We start from the raw sequence: 14,126 nt of genomic DNA, 5'->3' as shown, positions 1-14,126 counted from the left end.
ACAGTAGTTTTTTCACAATGCAATGTGGCATGAATTATTTCGTAATGCCATGCAATTCCGTTTTCATCCATTACAATGGCTCATACAATTAATAGCGAGTTTTGCGAATGAGTTACTTATTTCACTAGGTTAAATGTGTCTATTCTCGTGTTTTCATATATAATGAAATGATATATCATTTTTATGAAAATACATGCTATCAAAAATGGTCACCGTAGGTACTTGATATGTTGTACCTTGTATATTGTTTCTTTTGTTAAAGAAAATGTTTTTAAAGCTAAAACGTTTAGAATAATAATATTTGTTGAACTAATAGTCTATCAACTTTAATCTTCAGCCAATAATTGATGATTCCCTTTTTTTGTTGCAGATTGATCATCCAAAGGCACTCGTCGCCAATAAGGCTGAACTGTTCTCGGAAGCGGAAGAAGATTTTGCCGATGGCGGAGAGGATGATAACGATATCCCGGTAGAAGGACATTATCCTGCTAAAAAGCTGAGGAGATGGAAACCTGCACCGATAGTTCCTGAGGGATATGGAAAACCCGGCGAAATGGGTAAGTGATAAATCATAATAAATTCATCAATTAATTGTAATAAGTTCCGTGTTTTTAATTCGAGTTCTTTAAGTAAGTTCAAATAATTTTGAGGGGTCAAATTAGTATATACATATCATGTTTTGCCTGGTGAACCGGCTGCTACCGATGCTCATAAATTTCTTTCGGCCATTTCATATGAGTTATAACGCTCTATGTTTCGTTCAACTTTATGCGGCTATAATCTTAACCCGTTTTAACAATGTGAAAAGTGCATGCAAGCCGGTGTTGTATAAATTTACGATGTGATGCATATGTAAAGGATCACTTTTTAATCTCGTTTTCATGGACAACATTTTATTTTTTTTATCAAGAATAAAAATGCTTTTTAACATTAAATAACTGCTTTGCTGAAAACATGTAGTTACATTCTTTTTATTTTAAATGAAGCAAAAGCTCATGTACCAAATCTCATTGAGTATATTTTAGAGCATAGGTTCCCAAACTTGTTTGTGCCGTGGACCCCTTGCGATGTTTCATTCAACGATTGAATTGAATAGTTTCTGTATTGAAACAGATTATCCGTTTTAAAAATGCATAATTCGATTCTGATGAAACTCGACATACATTGTTAATACACTTTACTGGAACTGGAAATAACTTAAAGTTGGAACATTCAATAGTTTTTGAGATATGCGAGGTTGATGGGTGGTTGGCTCCGCTCTCAATACTAGTATTGTAACAGATTGCACGTTTTCAAAAATGCATAATTCGATTTTGATAACTTGACATACAATGTTATTACACTTTACTAAATATTTGATAGAAATTTAAAGTTGGAACATTCAATAGTTTTTGAGATACGCGAGGTTGATTGGTGGCTGGTTTCGCTCTCAATACTAGTATTGAAACAGTTTATCCGTTACCAAAAATGCATAATTGGATTCTGATGAAACTTGACACACATTGTTACTACACTTTACTAAATATTTGACAGAAATTTAAAGTTGGAACATTCAATAGTTTTTGAGATATGCGAGGTTGATGAGTGGCTGGCTCCGCTCTCAATACTAGTATTGAAACAGATTGTACGTTTTCAAAAATGCATAATTCGATTTTGATGAAACTTGACATACATTGTTACCACACTTTACTAAATATTTGACAAATATTTAAAGTAGGATCATTCAATAGTTTCTGAGATATGCGAGGTCGATGAGTGGCTGGCTCCGCTCTCAATACTAGTATTGAAACAGATTGTACGTTTTCAAAAATGCATAATTCGATTTTGATAAAACTTGAGATACATTGTTAATACACTTTACTCAATATTTGACAGGAATTTAAAGATGGAACATTCAATATAAATGCGAGGTTGATTGGTGGCTGGCTCCGCTCTCAATACTAGTATTGAAACAGATTGTACGTTTTCAAAAATGCATAATTCGATTTTGATGAAACTTGACATACATTGTTAATACACTTTACTAAATATTTGACAAAAATTTAAAGTTGAAACATTCAATAGTTTCTGAGATATGCGAGGTTGATAAGAGGCTGGCTCCGCGCTCAATACTAACATTTAAGTTTAAATCATTTCTAAATATGCCGTGGATCCCTATTTTTATTTCGTGGACCCCCAAATTTTGTTTCCCCTGCCGTGGACTCCTTGAAAGTTGCCATGGACCCCTGGGGGTTCATGTGGATCACTTTGGGAATCACTGTTTTAGAGCATTGGGTACTGTATAATTGAAGTAAATCTCTGCAAACGGTTTGGGTTTTGGTTGAGACTTGGAATAAATGCTAAAAGACCTGTATTTTCTTTCTTAACATGACTTTTTTTCAATTGGCCACAAGAGCCGTATATCAGTTTACCATGTTACCTTTTTCATACAGGTCGATAATGTTGCCATTATGGCCACGTGCCAAAACTTATACTTTACCTAATAAATTCCATAATTATTTCACACGGAACCGTCAAGTTGTTTTTGTCTGCACTTATAAAATCTATTTTTCATTATTATTATATCGATAAAATTATTTACGCTTTGATTGAAACAAATTAAGTACAAGATCATAAAATCGTAAATCTGTTCTACAAAAATGATTTATAGATTTATTATACGGTTATTATAATGCTGCAAATTTTATGATTCTATTCTACAAATAATTGTATTCTGTAAAACGTGCTGCTATAAAAATGAAGTTATTTTATAAATGCATTCAAACTATTTGTTATACATTACCTTGAACAATTGCATTTAGATTTCTCTATTTTATAGTAATATATTGACCTTAGTATCATACAATTTAAATGCTTAATGTTCCTGATTTTTTCTGCATCTGGTTGATTATACAATTTATCGAATTATCTTAAACCAACAGTATTTTCATTATGCATAGGTAATATAATATACATAAATATTTTCATAACTGTAATACGCGATAAGGTCTGTGGATATACGTCTATAATCTGAATTAATTTCGGCTAAATTTTCTGGAAGAGTGAATATCACAGTTAGTGGAACTAATGATATAAGAGATTGTACATTTAAACCACAGTTAACGTAAATAGGCTAAAATTTGTGGTAAATAAACGTTTATGATATTTCAACTGAGGATAGGTAATTTTGAGAAAAGTTTCACAGAGTTTAAGTAAATTGATTATGGGGAAAGGGTTATTTTATTGTTTTATATGTTCTAATATTTTGTTCTTTTTTTATTCATGGAATAATATTTACAATTTCTACAAGTTTCCAATAAAGAGTTAGTCAAAGAGTCAATAAAAAGATGTACTGTTGTAACAGGTAAACAAGATTTTCATACGACTATGGGTACAGTGATTCTCATGAAAAATCAAATTCGTTTGCAGTAAATTTTCTGTGCTAAATTTCTTCAATTATTTTACCAACTTTTGTACAAATTTCTAAAAGATACATGTAAATGTATAAAATTTAAATTTGAAGTTAAATTAAACTTATTTTACTTCATGCAGTTGTATTAAATAGCATCGGCTTTGCTTTATATACTTCAATATCCAATTCCTTTTTTGTGATTTTTTCCACTCGATATACATCTTAAATGTTCAGTAATAAACATCTCGTATAAAATTTGCCTTCGAATCGACATTAAGCGATTCGTGGGTTCATTCGCGCATGTAATTCGTGGCGGAGGACAAATCCCGCAATGACATACGAGAAAGCGTATAACAAACGATTTGCACAACGATCACAATTCATAATTTATAAGACAGCAGTTTGCTTGGAGAGCAATATGATCACAAATTGAATGCGAGACATGTGTCTAGAACTAAATCTGATCTGAATCAGCATCATCGACAATATAACGGAGTTGGAAATTTCATCATCGATACAACATATAACACGCTCATGTTCCAAAATTTCTTTTCTATGTTTTTTGTATTATCTTCAGCTTTTAAGTTTTTATAATAATTCATTTCCTTCAGAATTTCAATGACATTCATAATTACCCTTATCGCTTTTTTGTTAGCGTGTCTGTTAATAACATCATGCAACAGATTATCGACTTGTAAAAATGTTAATGCATACTAAATGCAAGTACTCTTGTCTATCTAAATTGTTTTTGTCGATACTGAAATAACTAAATATGGATGAAATATTTCCAAATTTATTTGAAAGACTTGGAAAATATCTATAAATGTTACTAACAGAAAACTATTATAGAAAGAAAAATGGCCATTTGATATTAGTCAACATTGATCTGCGATGAGAATTTTTGCGTCTTAATTTTAATAATCAGCAAAATAATATTGAATATAGATATATTCGATTATAATATTGTTATAATTTATTTATTGATCAATTGAGTTGTTTTTCCAACCGGTCAATATTTTAATTTAATATCTTTTGTACAACTGACCATTGTAAATTATCAAATTTGCTGGGAATTTCTATATTTAATTAGAAAAATCTAAATTTAGACCGAATATTATGATGAAATTCGTACATATTAAGATGATGCTCTTAAATTAAAGTCTTCAAATTAAAAAAATATAAATTATCATCAAGATTCCTCAGTTATACAGATAATAATTATTAACTTTAGATTTCAGTGTTGTTTTTATTACACTTTTTTGTAATAACTTTATTTAGCAATCGGATAATAAAAATTTGTATAAACTTAACTGATATACGAGTACATAGTGTTAAACTAAGGTAAGACCCATTGATCTATCTTTCAATATATGTTACCTTATTTGACGAATTGGTATGGTATGGCATTATCATATCAAAAGGTTATTTTTTTATGTTTTGTGAGGGTAATAGGATGTACTTTATAGTCTGGTTTGCTTCGATGTTTTGAAGTTCGTTTTTTTAATGTTTTGTGAACAGTCTTCAATTTTAAATAGTTTTAGGTAGTCTGATTAGTGACGCACCAAGGAGAGTTCAGTATTGTTCTTAATATTTTTGTCTGTGTTCTCTGAATGATTGCTAAATTAGATTCAGAGGTACATATCCCCACAGCTCTAGGTCGTAAGTATACATTGGTTTGATTCTCTTTGAGTTGAGTTTGTTCTCTATGAATTCTCTATGTGTTCTCTATGAATAATTTGGACTGTCTACATATTAACCATTTAATCTCTCTAATTTTTACAAGTTACACACACACACACATATATCAAACCACTAAAGTAGACTACTTTAGTTTTTTTTCTTTACTTGGTGTTACTGCCCGATTCTAAATAACTTATCAAAATATATATCAACACCATACTCACATATTTCAATATATATATATATATATATATATATATATGTATGTATATGTATATATGACCCGGCAAACGTTGTTTTGCTAAGTAAGGTATATTCTAAACAATTTCTACAGAATCAAAAAAAATAATACTTCAAGTGTATAAGGATGTGGTTGTTTGAATGCTATATATAATGATGCATTATTAAAACAATAAACCCTATTATTAGTTTGTCTATATTTTGTCAATTCAATTAAACTGGAAGTTTTATACACTTTATATAGAAAACATGGTATAATCCAATCCAAGTCTTTTCTGGTCTTTCGACTTATTGATTCGTTTCAAGTTTTTCATTTCGTTTCAAGTTTTTCAGATTCTTTTTGGATTTGGAATTTTGTGTATAATTGTAAAAAATACTACTGAGCTAATACAAAATTTTCAAATTTCTGCGAGGAGAGATAGAAAATGAATTAAGTATTTTTTCTTTGGCCTGCTTTTTGAAAAGTTTCTAGTTTTTTTGCTGTCTTTCAAAAATTTGATATCTAGACCTTTTTACCCCATAGACAGAGTAACTTGGAACGGCCAGGTGACAAACAGGTTTAATGTCTTATTTTAATTTTAAAGGTATTTTCCAAAATACCTTATACAATGTTTTAAAAAAAGTATGATTCGAAACATTCAAAAACCGTGTCATTATTGTATGTGATAATTTTACAATGCCTGAAATATTATATTATTACCATTAGTTAGAAGGATCTAGCTCACCATCTCAAGGCTCTGAGAAGCTTTCTTGGCGCAATGCTCGCGAAGACAATATGTTCTCATGTCACAACGAATGTCGCACGTTCATATCACAGAAAGGCCTCTGCAATCATAAGAATTATCACATTAATTGCGCCGCGTCGAGAGTTATTATGGCGATTATTAAATGGCATGTGTAATTGTTTGCAGACATGGTCTGTGCTCATTGAAATTATTTAGCTTTCTATATTTTAAATTAGCCATCCACCTATTATGCACTTTTCATGAACAATGCTTTTTTAAAAAAAGAAAAGTTTTATGGTCATACAGGAATGATTTATCGTACCCATAAAGAGCCATCTTGTTTTGCCATTATTTTAAATTTGTTCTTTAACGTATGGGAAGTGGTTTAAATAGTATTTTCCTGATGTATTGTATTATATGATTGGTTTGAATTAACATAATTTTCTAAACAAAGTTATTACAAAAACACATTCATGTCGATATGTAACAACAATACACGAAGCATAAACTCATGGTACCTATACAACTTTTTTTTGTAAAGGAGCATGCTCACAATGAAACAAAATCTAGCATCTAAATTTTATCATGTATTCTAATATACCATCACGTGTACTCCAAAGAATTAATCTTTTGTACGTATCAATCTTCAATCTCTCATTTCATTATTACAATTGATTTGTGAAATGAGGCAGAAGTGCTCTGAGGAAGTAAATATTCTTTTTTGGCATTTTTTAATTACAAATAAATTATACTTTACTGAGGATAATACAACAATATATCAAGCAACTCAATTTCAAATCGAACATTTGATGCTGATTTTTATCTCCTAGACACTTTCTCTATACATTTATCTCAGTGGTGATTGCATTTTTGGAATACCTTGCGTTACCTTACGGTAAATACATTCTATGATATGGAATTCGTTTAACAATGTTCATTATCAAAATTCTATTTGGTAGACAATCGTTGAAATAATTGCTTGCGCACTGATATTTACAGATAATTTGTGGAAATACATTACAACGGAATGAATATAGCTGGAATGCTTTAGTTTAAATGAAATTACTTCGTATACATATCGTTAGTAGGTATTTGGGATTGGTGGCGATGAGCATATTTACCAAACATATAAAAGAAATTTAGGTAAATTATTACTAATTAATATGATGGAATTGAAGACTATATGCAATCCAGTTTTAGCTTTTTAGGTAATACAAATTTAACGAATGTTATGAATTAATTATGAAATTAGTTATGAAAAGGCGGGTTATTTAATATTTTAAATTTTTGTGCATTTAATTTAAGCATATTTTGTATCCTAGTATTTATGAATGTATCCTTACCATAGACCTTATACTACAAGGTAGTATAAGGTCTATGATCCTTACACTGGTTTAAATTCAAATGTCTATTACCCCATGTTGTGAAATTAAGCTCTACTTTAGTTTTTACTACGTTCCAGTATAAATAAAAATATATTGTCGTACTAATTGCATCATGTCAACAATTCATTTCTTTTATTTAAGTGTTAATTGCCGTTGCATTTTAATTCAATTCATTCAGGAATGTTAACATGCTGTATAATTTTTTAACGATTCGTACGTGCGCCACAAAATAAAACGCGCACATTGAACAATTACCTAATTACATAGTTGGTTTGCATATTATTCGTTTATACGCAATGTGGGTCATATCACCTGTTCCTGCCAGGGCCAAATCTAGGAAACAGAGGAAAATAAATACTACGGGTCTATAATAGCATTGAGAGATAGACCCATAACATGATAAGAACTCTTTTGATGACAAGAATTGGCCACTCAGATGATAAGAATACATGATACAAAATTTAGATGCTGGATTTTGTTTCATTGTAAGCATGCTCCTTAATAAAAAAAAAGTTGTATAGGTACCATGAGTTTATGCTTTGTGTATTGTTGTTACATATCGACATGAATGTGTTTTAGTAATTACTTTGTTTAGAAAATTATGTTAATTCAAACCGATCATATAATACAATACATCATGAAAAACTATTTTTAAACCACTTCCCGTGCTTTAAAGAAGAAATTTAATATAATGGCAAAACAAAATCTCTGATGGGTACGTTAAATCATTCCTGTATGACCGTAAAACTTTTCTTTTTAAAAAAAGCATTGTTCATGAAAAGTGCATAATAGGTGGATGGCTAATTTAATTGCCTACTAACAACGTCGTTCTTAAAAATAAGTGATCAAGACAGCTTATAGAGTCTGTCTAATAGTTCTGATCACTGTAAAAATAACAAAATGATAATGCTAAAAAAAATCTTAGTGCTATCTATCCATTTCTACTGCAAAATTTGAATCAATGCTGGATTTAAACTATATAAATTTAAAAAAAAAACTATAGTTAATAAAAAAAACTTATAGATCCATTCTCGTATAAAACAACTATGTTATATATGGTAGGCACATAATTGCATATGGAGTTTATTCGAGCGTTTCTTACAATCTCTCAATTGCTAAAACATAACCTCCAAATGGTACAAATGTCACAATATAACATTAGTTGGACCTTTCACATGTGTTATTTCAAGTGCAACAAAATGTTGCAGTATTTACACAAATATGATACATATTGCTATATAGTATCTTACAATCTATCCATTTTGACAGCAAGTTTCAACAATTCCTAATTTGCGTATACATTTTGATACCATTAGCCCGGTCAATTTAGACCTTTTTAGACAAAATCAGGTTTCAATAATTCATAAGGGGGCGTCCATTAATCACGTGAGGTTTTTAGGGGGAGGGGGGGTTTGACAAAAAATCACGAAATATCACGTGGGGGAGGGGGGCTTATAGTAAGATATCACGTGTATTTATTTTTTAATTGAAACTTTTAAAAAATCAAACATTTTCAAAAAAAATTACTTTATTCAAAAATTTTACAGTTTTTTCACATAACTAAAAATACACGTGATGCTTGGTGGGGGAAGGGGGGTAATTTTGAATATCACCATGTATCACCAAGGGGGAGGGGGGGGTCCAAAAATCCTTAAAAACTCGCTCACGTGATTAATGGACGCCCCCTAATGAGATGTAACTTGGTAAAATAGCTTAAGATACAATTATAAAAGAAATCATCAAAATCCTCATCGTTCCAGTGCGAGCTAAAAAATTGGCACCAGGTCAAAGGTCAAAAAATATCCTTATTCTCCTGATTCTCCTTCTTCTTCTGATTCTCTCTACTCCTCATTATGAATTTTGTATCCTTGAATGCGTAAATTGGCCGGACTACCTGTATCTTTTTACAATATTCGATTGATTCTTTTAAAGCACCATCGACCAAAGAAAAGTATTTGCATTAAAGCCCGAATAGGAGTTTCCAATTAGAATTTCACAAGGGTTTTGTAGTATGCCCCAAGGTAAGCCAGCCGGCTCTGATGTGTCGCCCGTGAGTAGTCGGCGTGACGGTGACAATACGCTTGCCTCGGCCGTTCATTAACATCACAATACCTGTCCGTCCGTGCCGCATTATATCTGCTTTGCCACCTATGGCCATCGATGCGGAAGAACGACACTAAATCGTCAAATGCTATCGGAACGCACATATGGCCCACATCCCATAATTGGAGGGGGATTAAATATTAAGGAAAATAAAAGTGGTTTGGGTATGTCATAAAAATACTGTTAACGATTACGTCAAAATTTCAAGTTGCTGAATTTTTACTATGTAGCAATAAAATCTGGAACTGAGGCTAATTTATAGAACTGCACCATTATTTGTATTTTGAATTAATTTGGGCAAAACGAGTCTACCAGTGATATTGAATTTGCCCTAAGTTTTGACAAGTTATATGTAAGCACCAATGCATATTAACCCTCCGTCGGTCGGATATTTTTCACCTACGAACGGTCGGAAAGGTCTGGCTGGACCACCATTCATTTTCCATGCATTTATATGGGATAAATGAGTTTTTGGTGTCTATATATTAACGATTATTAGTAGTAAATATTTATAGTTCTGATTTTTTCTTTTTCTTACCGTCTTTTGCATGTGTTGATCTTGCTATAATAAAAAATATTACATTATATTATATTATATTAAAAAATCAAGAAATATAAAAAAATCGTTGCTTTTTTGTTAATTTTGCTGTTTTATATCATAAAAAAAACAATATTTATTCTTTTCGGCGCCTTTGAAATGAATGTGAAATTCAAATGAAAACGAAATGAGGTGCGTCGCCTTTGAAATGAGTTGTAAAACTCAAGTGAAATTATAATTCACTATAGGTTTGCCAAAAAAAAAATTCGAACGCAGTACGGGTAGCAAAATTAATTGATAATGTGTGCACTAGTTCATCCGATTTTCAGTGTTTGCGATTACCAATAAGTTGTTAGGTTTCAAGGAACTCTCGTCATGAAAATACTAACATTCATGTTACAATACATAGCAAAGTATATATTATACAACGCAGTTTGAATAGAAAATACCATGAAAAAAGACAAAATACTGGTTTACATATATCAAAAAGCATATATTTCATACAAAATGTATGGATGGTCTAGACAGACCTTTCCGACCGTTCGAAGTATAAAAAAGTTAATATCCTTATAATTATCCTTCTGTACATTTTTTCGTCCTGATTTTTTCATTGATTGATAGCTAATGAGATTTTAGGAAAAGTCAAGAAATTTCAAGTCGATAGGATTACTAGAAGTATTTTTTTTAATTGAAGTCGAAAAAAGTCTGGCCAGACCACGCCGACCGACGGAGGGTTAATATTACGGTTTTGACAAAATCAATGATATTTCTTGTCTTTATTATATGTACTATCTAACTATAGCCCATTTTCATTTTCCATTGATAAACAGAATGGTTTTACGCGTCTCATTAGTTTTAAAGCTCCTCGCAATTTAAGAAGACATTAAAAATGGTTTACGTTTTGTCATTAATGGTGTCCAAGTAACTTTATTTTACCACATTCATTAGCTTTATCTTATCGATGCCATTTGCATTATGTATGCCGTTTTCTGCTTCATCAATCACGTGTTATCTTGGGAATAGTAATTAAATTATGCAATTTGCACGCAACTCTTGGTAATACTTAACATAATGGTTTTCTTTCTATTATTGGATTTTAGAAATATTGTTCAATTTGTATTATCATCATATCACGCTAATGGATTTGATCAAAAGACAAAATATTTGCATGCGTTTGAATATATGATATATAAACAACTTTTTATTATTTATTTATGCAAGTATTGTGTACGACCGGAAAAACAAATAGCGTAAAGAATTAAATTTAATAGTTGTGTATAGTATTGATTAATTTTTATGTGACGTCCCGAAATGATTTTACTGAATATTCCATTCTTAGGCAATTACTTGGCGTTTCGCTTAGTCAAGATTCACGAAATATATAAAGGCACTTTGGAAAGTTATAGCTTTTAATAAAATAGTCAATTTCCGGAATATGTCGTTTTATAACTTGCTATATTATTAGTATTGTATTGTATTCTTTGATTACGAAATTTCTTGACTTAGCAGGGATTGGTATTGAGACTTATTTGTATAGAATTTATGAAATACTCATCATAGTACTTGAGGTTCAATATTATTTACGGTTAATTGATTAAATTATATAATTTAAAAAAAATACTTCAGAAGATTGTCATAGGAGTATTCCTTCAATCGTCATTCAGGAGAATAAAGTGATTTATCAATTATATTTACAAACACTGTTATATACGCTCGTACTATTATTCACACAAATACTATTACTCATTCCTTACTATATTATATTTACAAACATGGTTATATACTCTTGTACTATTATGTAAACAAATACTATTACTCATTGACTTACTATATTATGTTTACAAACATGGTTATATACTCTCGTACTATTATATACACAAATACTATTACTCATTCCTTACTATATTATATTTACAAACATGGTTATATACTTTCGTACTATTATGTAAACAAATACTATTACTCATTCTCGTACTATTATATTTACAAACACTGTTATATACTCTCGTACTATTATATTTACAAACACTGTTATATACTCTCGTACTATTATGTAAACAAATACTATTACTCATTGACGTACTATATTATATTTACAAACACTATTATATACTCTCGTACTATTATATACACAAATACTATTACTCATTGACGTACTATTATATATATACACACTGTTATATACTCTTGTACTATTATGTACACAAATGCTATTACTCATCCACGTACTATATTGTATTTACAAATACTATTATATACTCTCGTACTATTATGTACACAAATACTATTACTCATTGACATTCTATATTATATTTACAAACATGGTTATATACTCTCGTACTATTATATACACAAATACTATTACTCATTCATACTATATTATATTTACAAACATGATTATATACTCTCGTACTATTATGTAAACAAATACTATTACTCATTCTCGTACTATTATATTTACAAACACTGTTATATACTCTCGTACTATTATATTCACAAATCCTATTACTCATTGACGTACTATATTATATATACAAACACGGTTATATACTCTCGTACTATTATACACATAAATACTATTACTCATTCATACTATATTATATTTACAAACATGGTTATATACTCTCGTACTATTATGTAAACAAATACTATTACTCATTCTCGTACTATTATATTTACAAACACTGTTATATACTCTCGTACTATTATATTCACAAATCCTATTACTCATTGACGTACTATATTATATTTACAAACATGATTATATACTCTGGTACTATTATGTAAACAAATACTATTACTCATTCTCGTACTATTATATTTACAAACACTGTTATATACTCTCGTACTATTATATTCACAAATACTATTACTCATTGACGTACTATATAAATTTACAAACACTGTTAAATACTCTCGTACTATTATGTACACAAATACTATTACTCATTGAGGAATCTGTATTATATTTACAAACATGGTTATATACTCTCGTACTATTATGTGAACAAATACTATTACTCATTCTCGTACTATTATATTTACAAACACTGTTATATACTCTCGTACTACTATATTCACAAATACTATTACTCATTCTTTACTATATTATATTCACAAACATTTTTGTGTATATAATAGTATGAGAGTATATAACCATGTTTGTAAATATAATATAGTACGACAATGAGTAATAGTATTTGTGTATATAATAGTACGCGAGTATATAATAGTGTTTGTAAATATAATATAGTACGTCAATGAGTAATAGTATTTGTGTACATAATAGTACGAGAGCATATAATAGTATTAGTATATACAATATAGTACGTGGATGAGTAATAGCATTTGTGTACATAATAGTACGAGAGTATATATAACAGTGTTTATAAATATAATAGTACTCGAATGAGTAATAGTATTCGTTTACATAATAGTACGAGAGTATATAGCCATGTTTGTAAATATAATATAGTATGAATGAGTAATAGTATTTGTGTACATAATAGTACGAGGGTATATAACAGTGTTTGTAAATACAATATAGTAAGTACTATTACTCATTCACGTACTATTATATTTACAAACACTGTTATATTTACAAATACTATTACTCATAATAAATAATCTGTATATAGTTCAACTAATGTCATTTTTATGAGTTATTAATATGTACTGTTCTGTAATTTCATGAATATTTTTGAAAACACGGTTTTAACACCAAAGATAATTTTGACGGTTTTTCAAGAGTTTGGCGCAAGATGAATTTAATCGACGGCAGACTTTACTTGGTTTGTAGAATGAATAATATAGTGAACGTTTTGGGAAATTGATATGATTGCAATTATTGGGATAAAAAAATTTAATAGCCGGTAAATTACTATTGATGAACAATAAAATATTTTCATCCATTATATATTTTTTTTTAAGAATACAGGACATTTATTTATTGTTATATGAATAAAGGTTTTTAAATGGATTGTATCAATAACCCATCCTTGATATTGCTAAGAGGAAGAGAAATTAATCAAAATGATCGCTGTTCTAAAGAAAATATGAATGTT

The 14,126-nt window shown here is 29.7% G+C and overlaps 1 protein-coding gene across 2 annotated transcripts in view; it reads left to right on the top strand.

The window, feature by feature from the left end:
- The window catches only part of LOC113369763 (polypeptide N-acetylgalactosaminyltransferase 5-like), a 36,442-nt gene that overhangs the window by 12,317 nt on the left and 9,999 nt on the right, over positions 1–14,126 (top strand). For both annotated transcript variants that reach the window (XM_026610333.1, XM_026610332.1), the window contains exon 3: positions 371–557. In XM_026610333.1, the coding sequence (XP_026466118.1) occupies positions 371–557 (187 nt within the window). The remainder of the gene's footprint in view (positions 1–370; positions 558–14,126) is intronic.

The sequence above is a fragment of the Ctenocephalides felis genome, unplaced genomic scaffold (assembly GCF_003426905.1).
Source record: "Ctenocephalides felis isolate EL2017-DRISC unplaced genomic scaffold, ASM342690v1 CF-g0.4_SCAFFOLD_01492, whole genome shotgun sequence".
NCBI classification, from domain to species: domain Eukaryota; kingdom Metazoa; phylum Arthropoda; class Insecta; order Siphonaptera; family Pulicidae; genus Ctenocephalides; species Ctenocephalides felis.
Note: the sequence above shows the minus strand (reverse complement) of the source record. Positions and strands in the feature narration are given on the sequence as shown.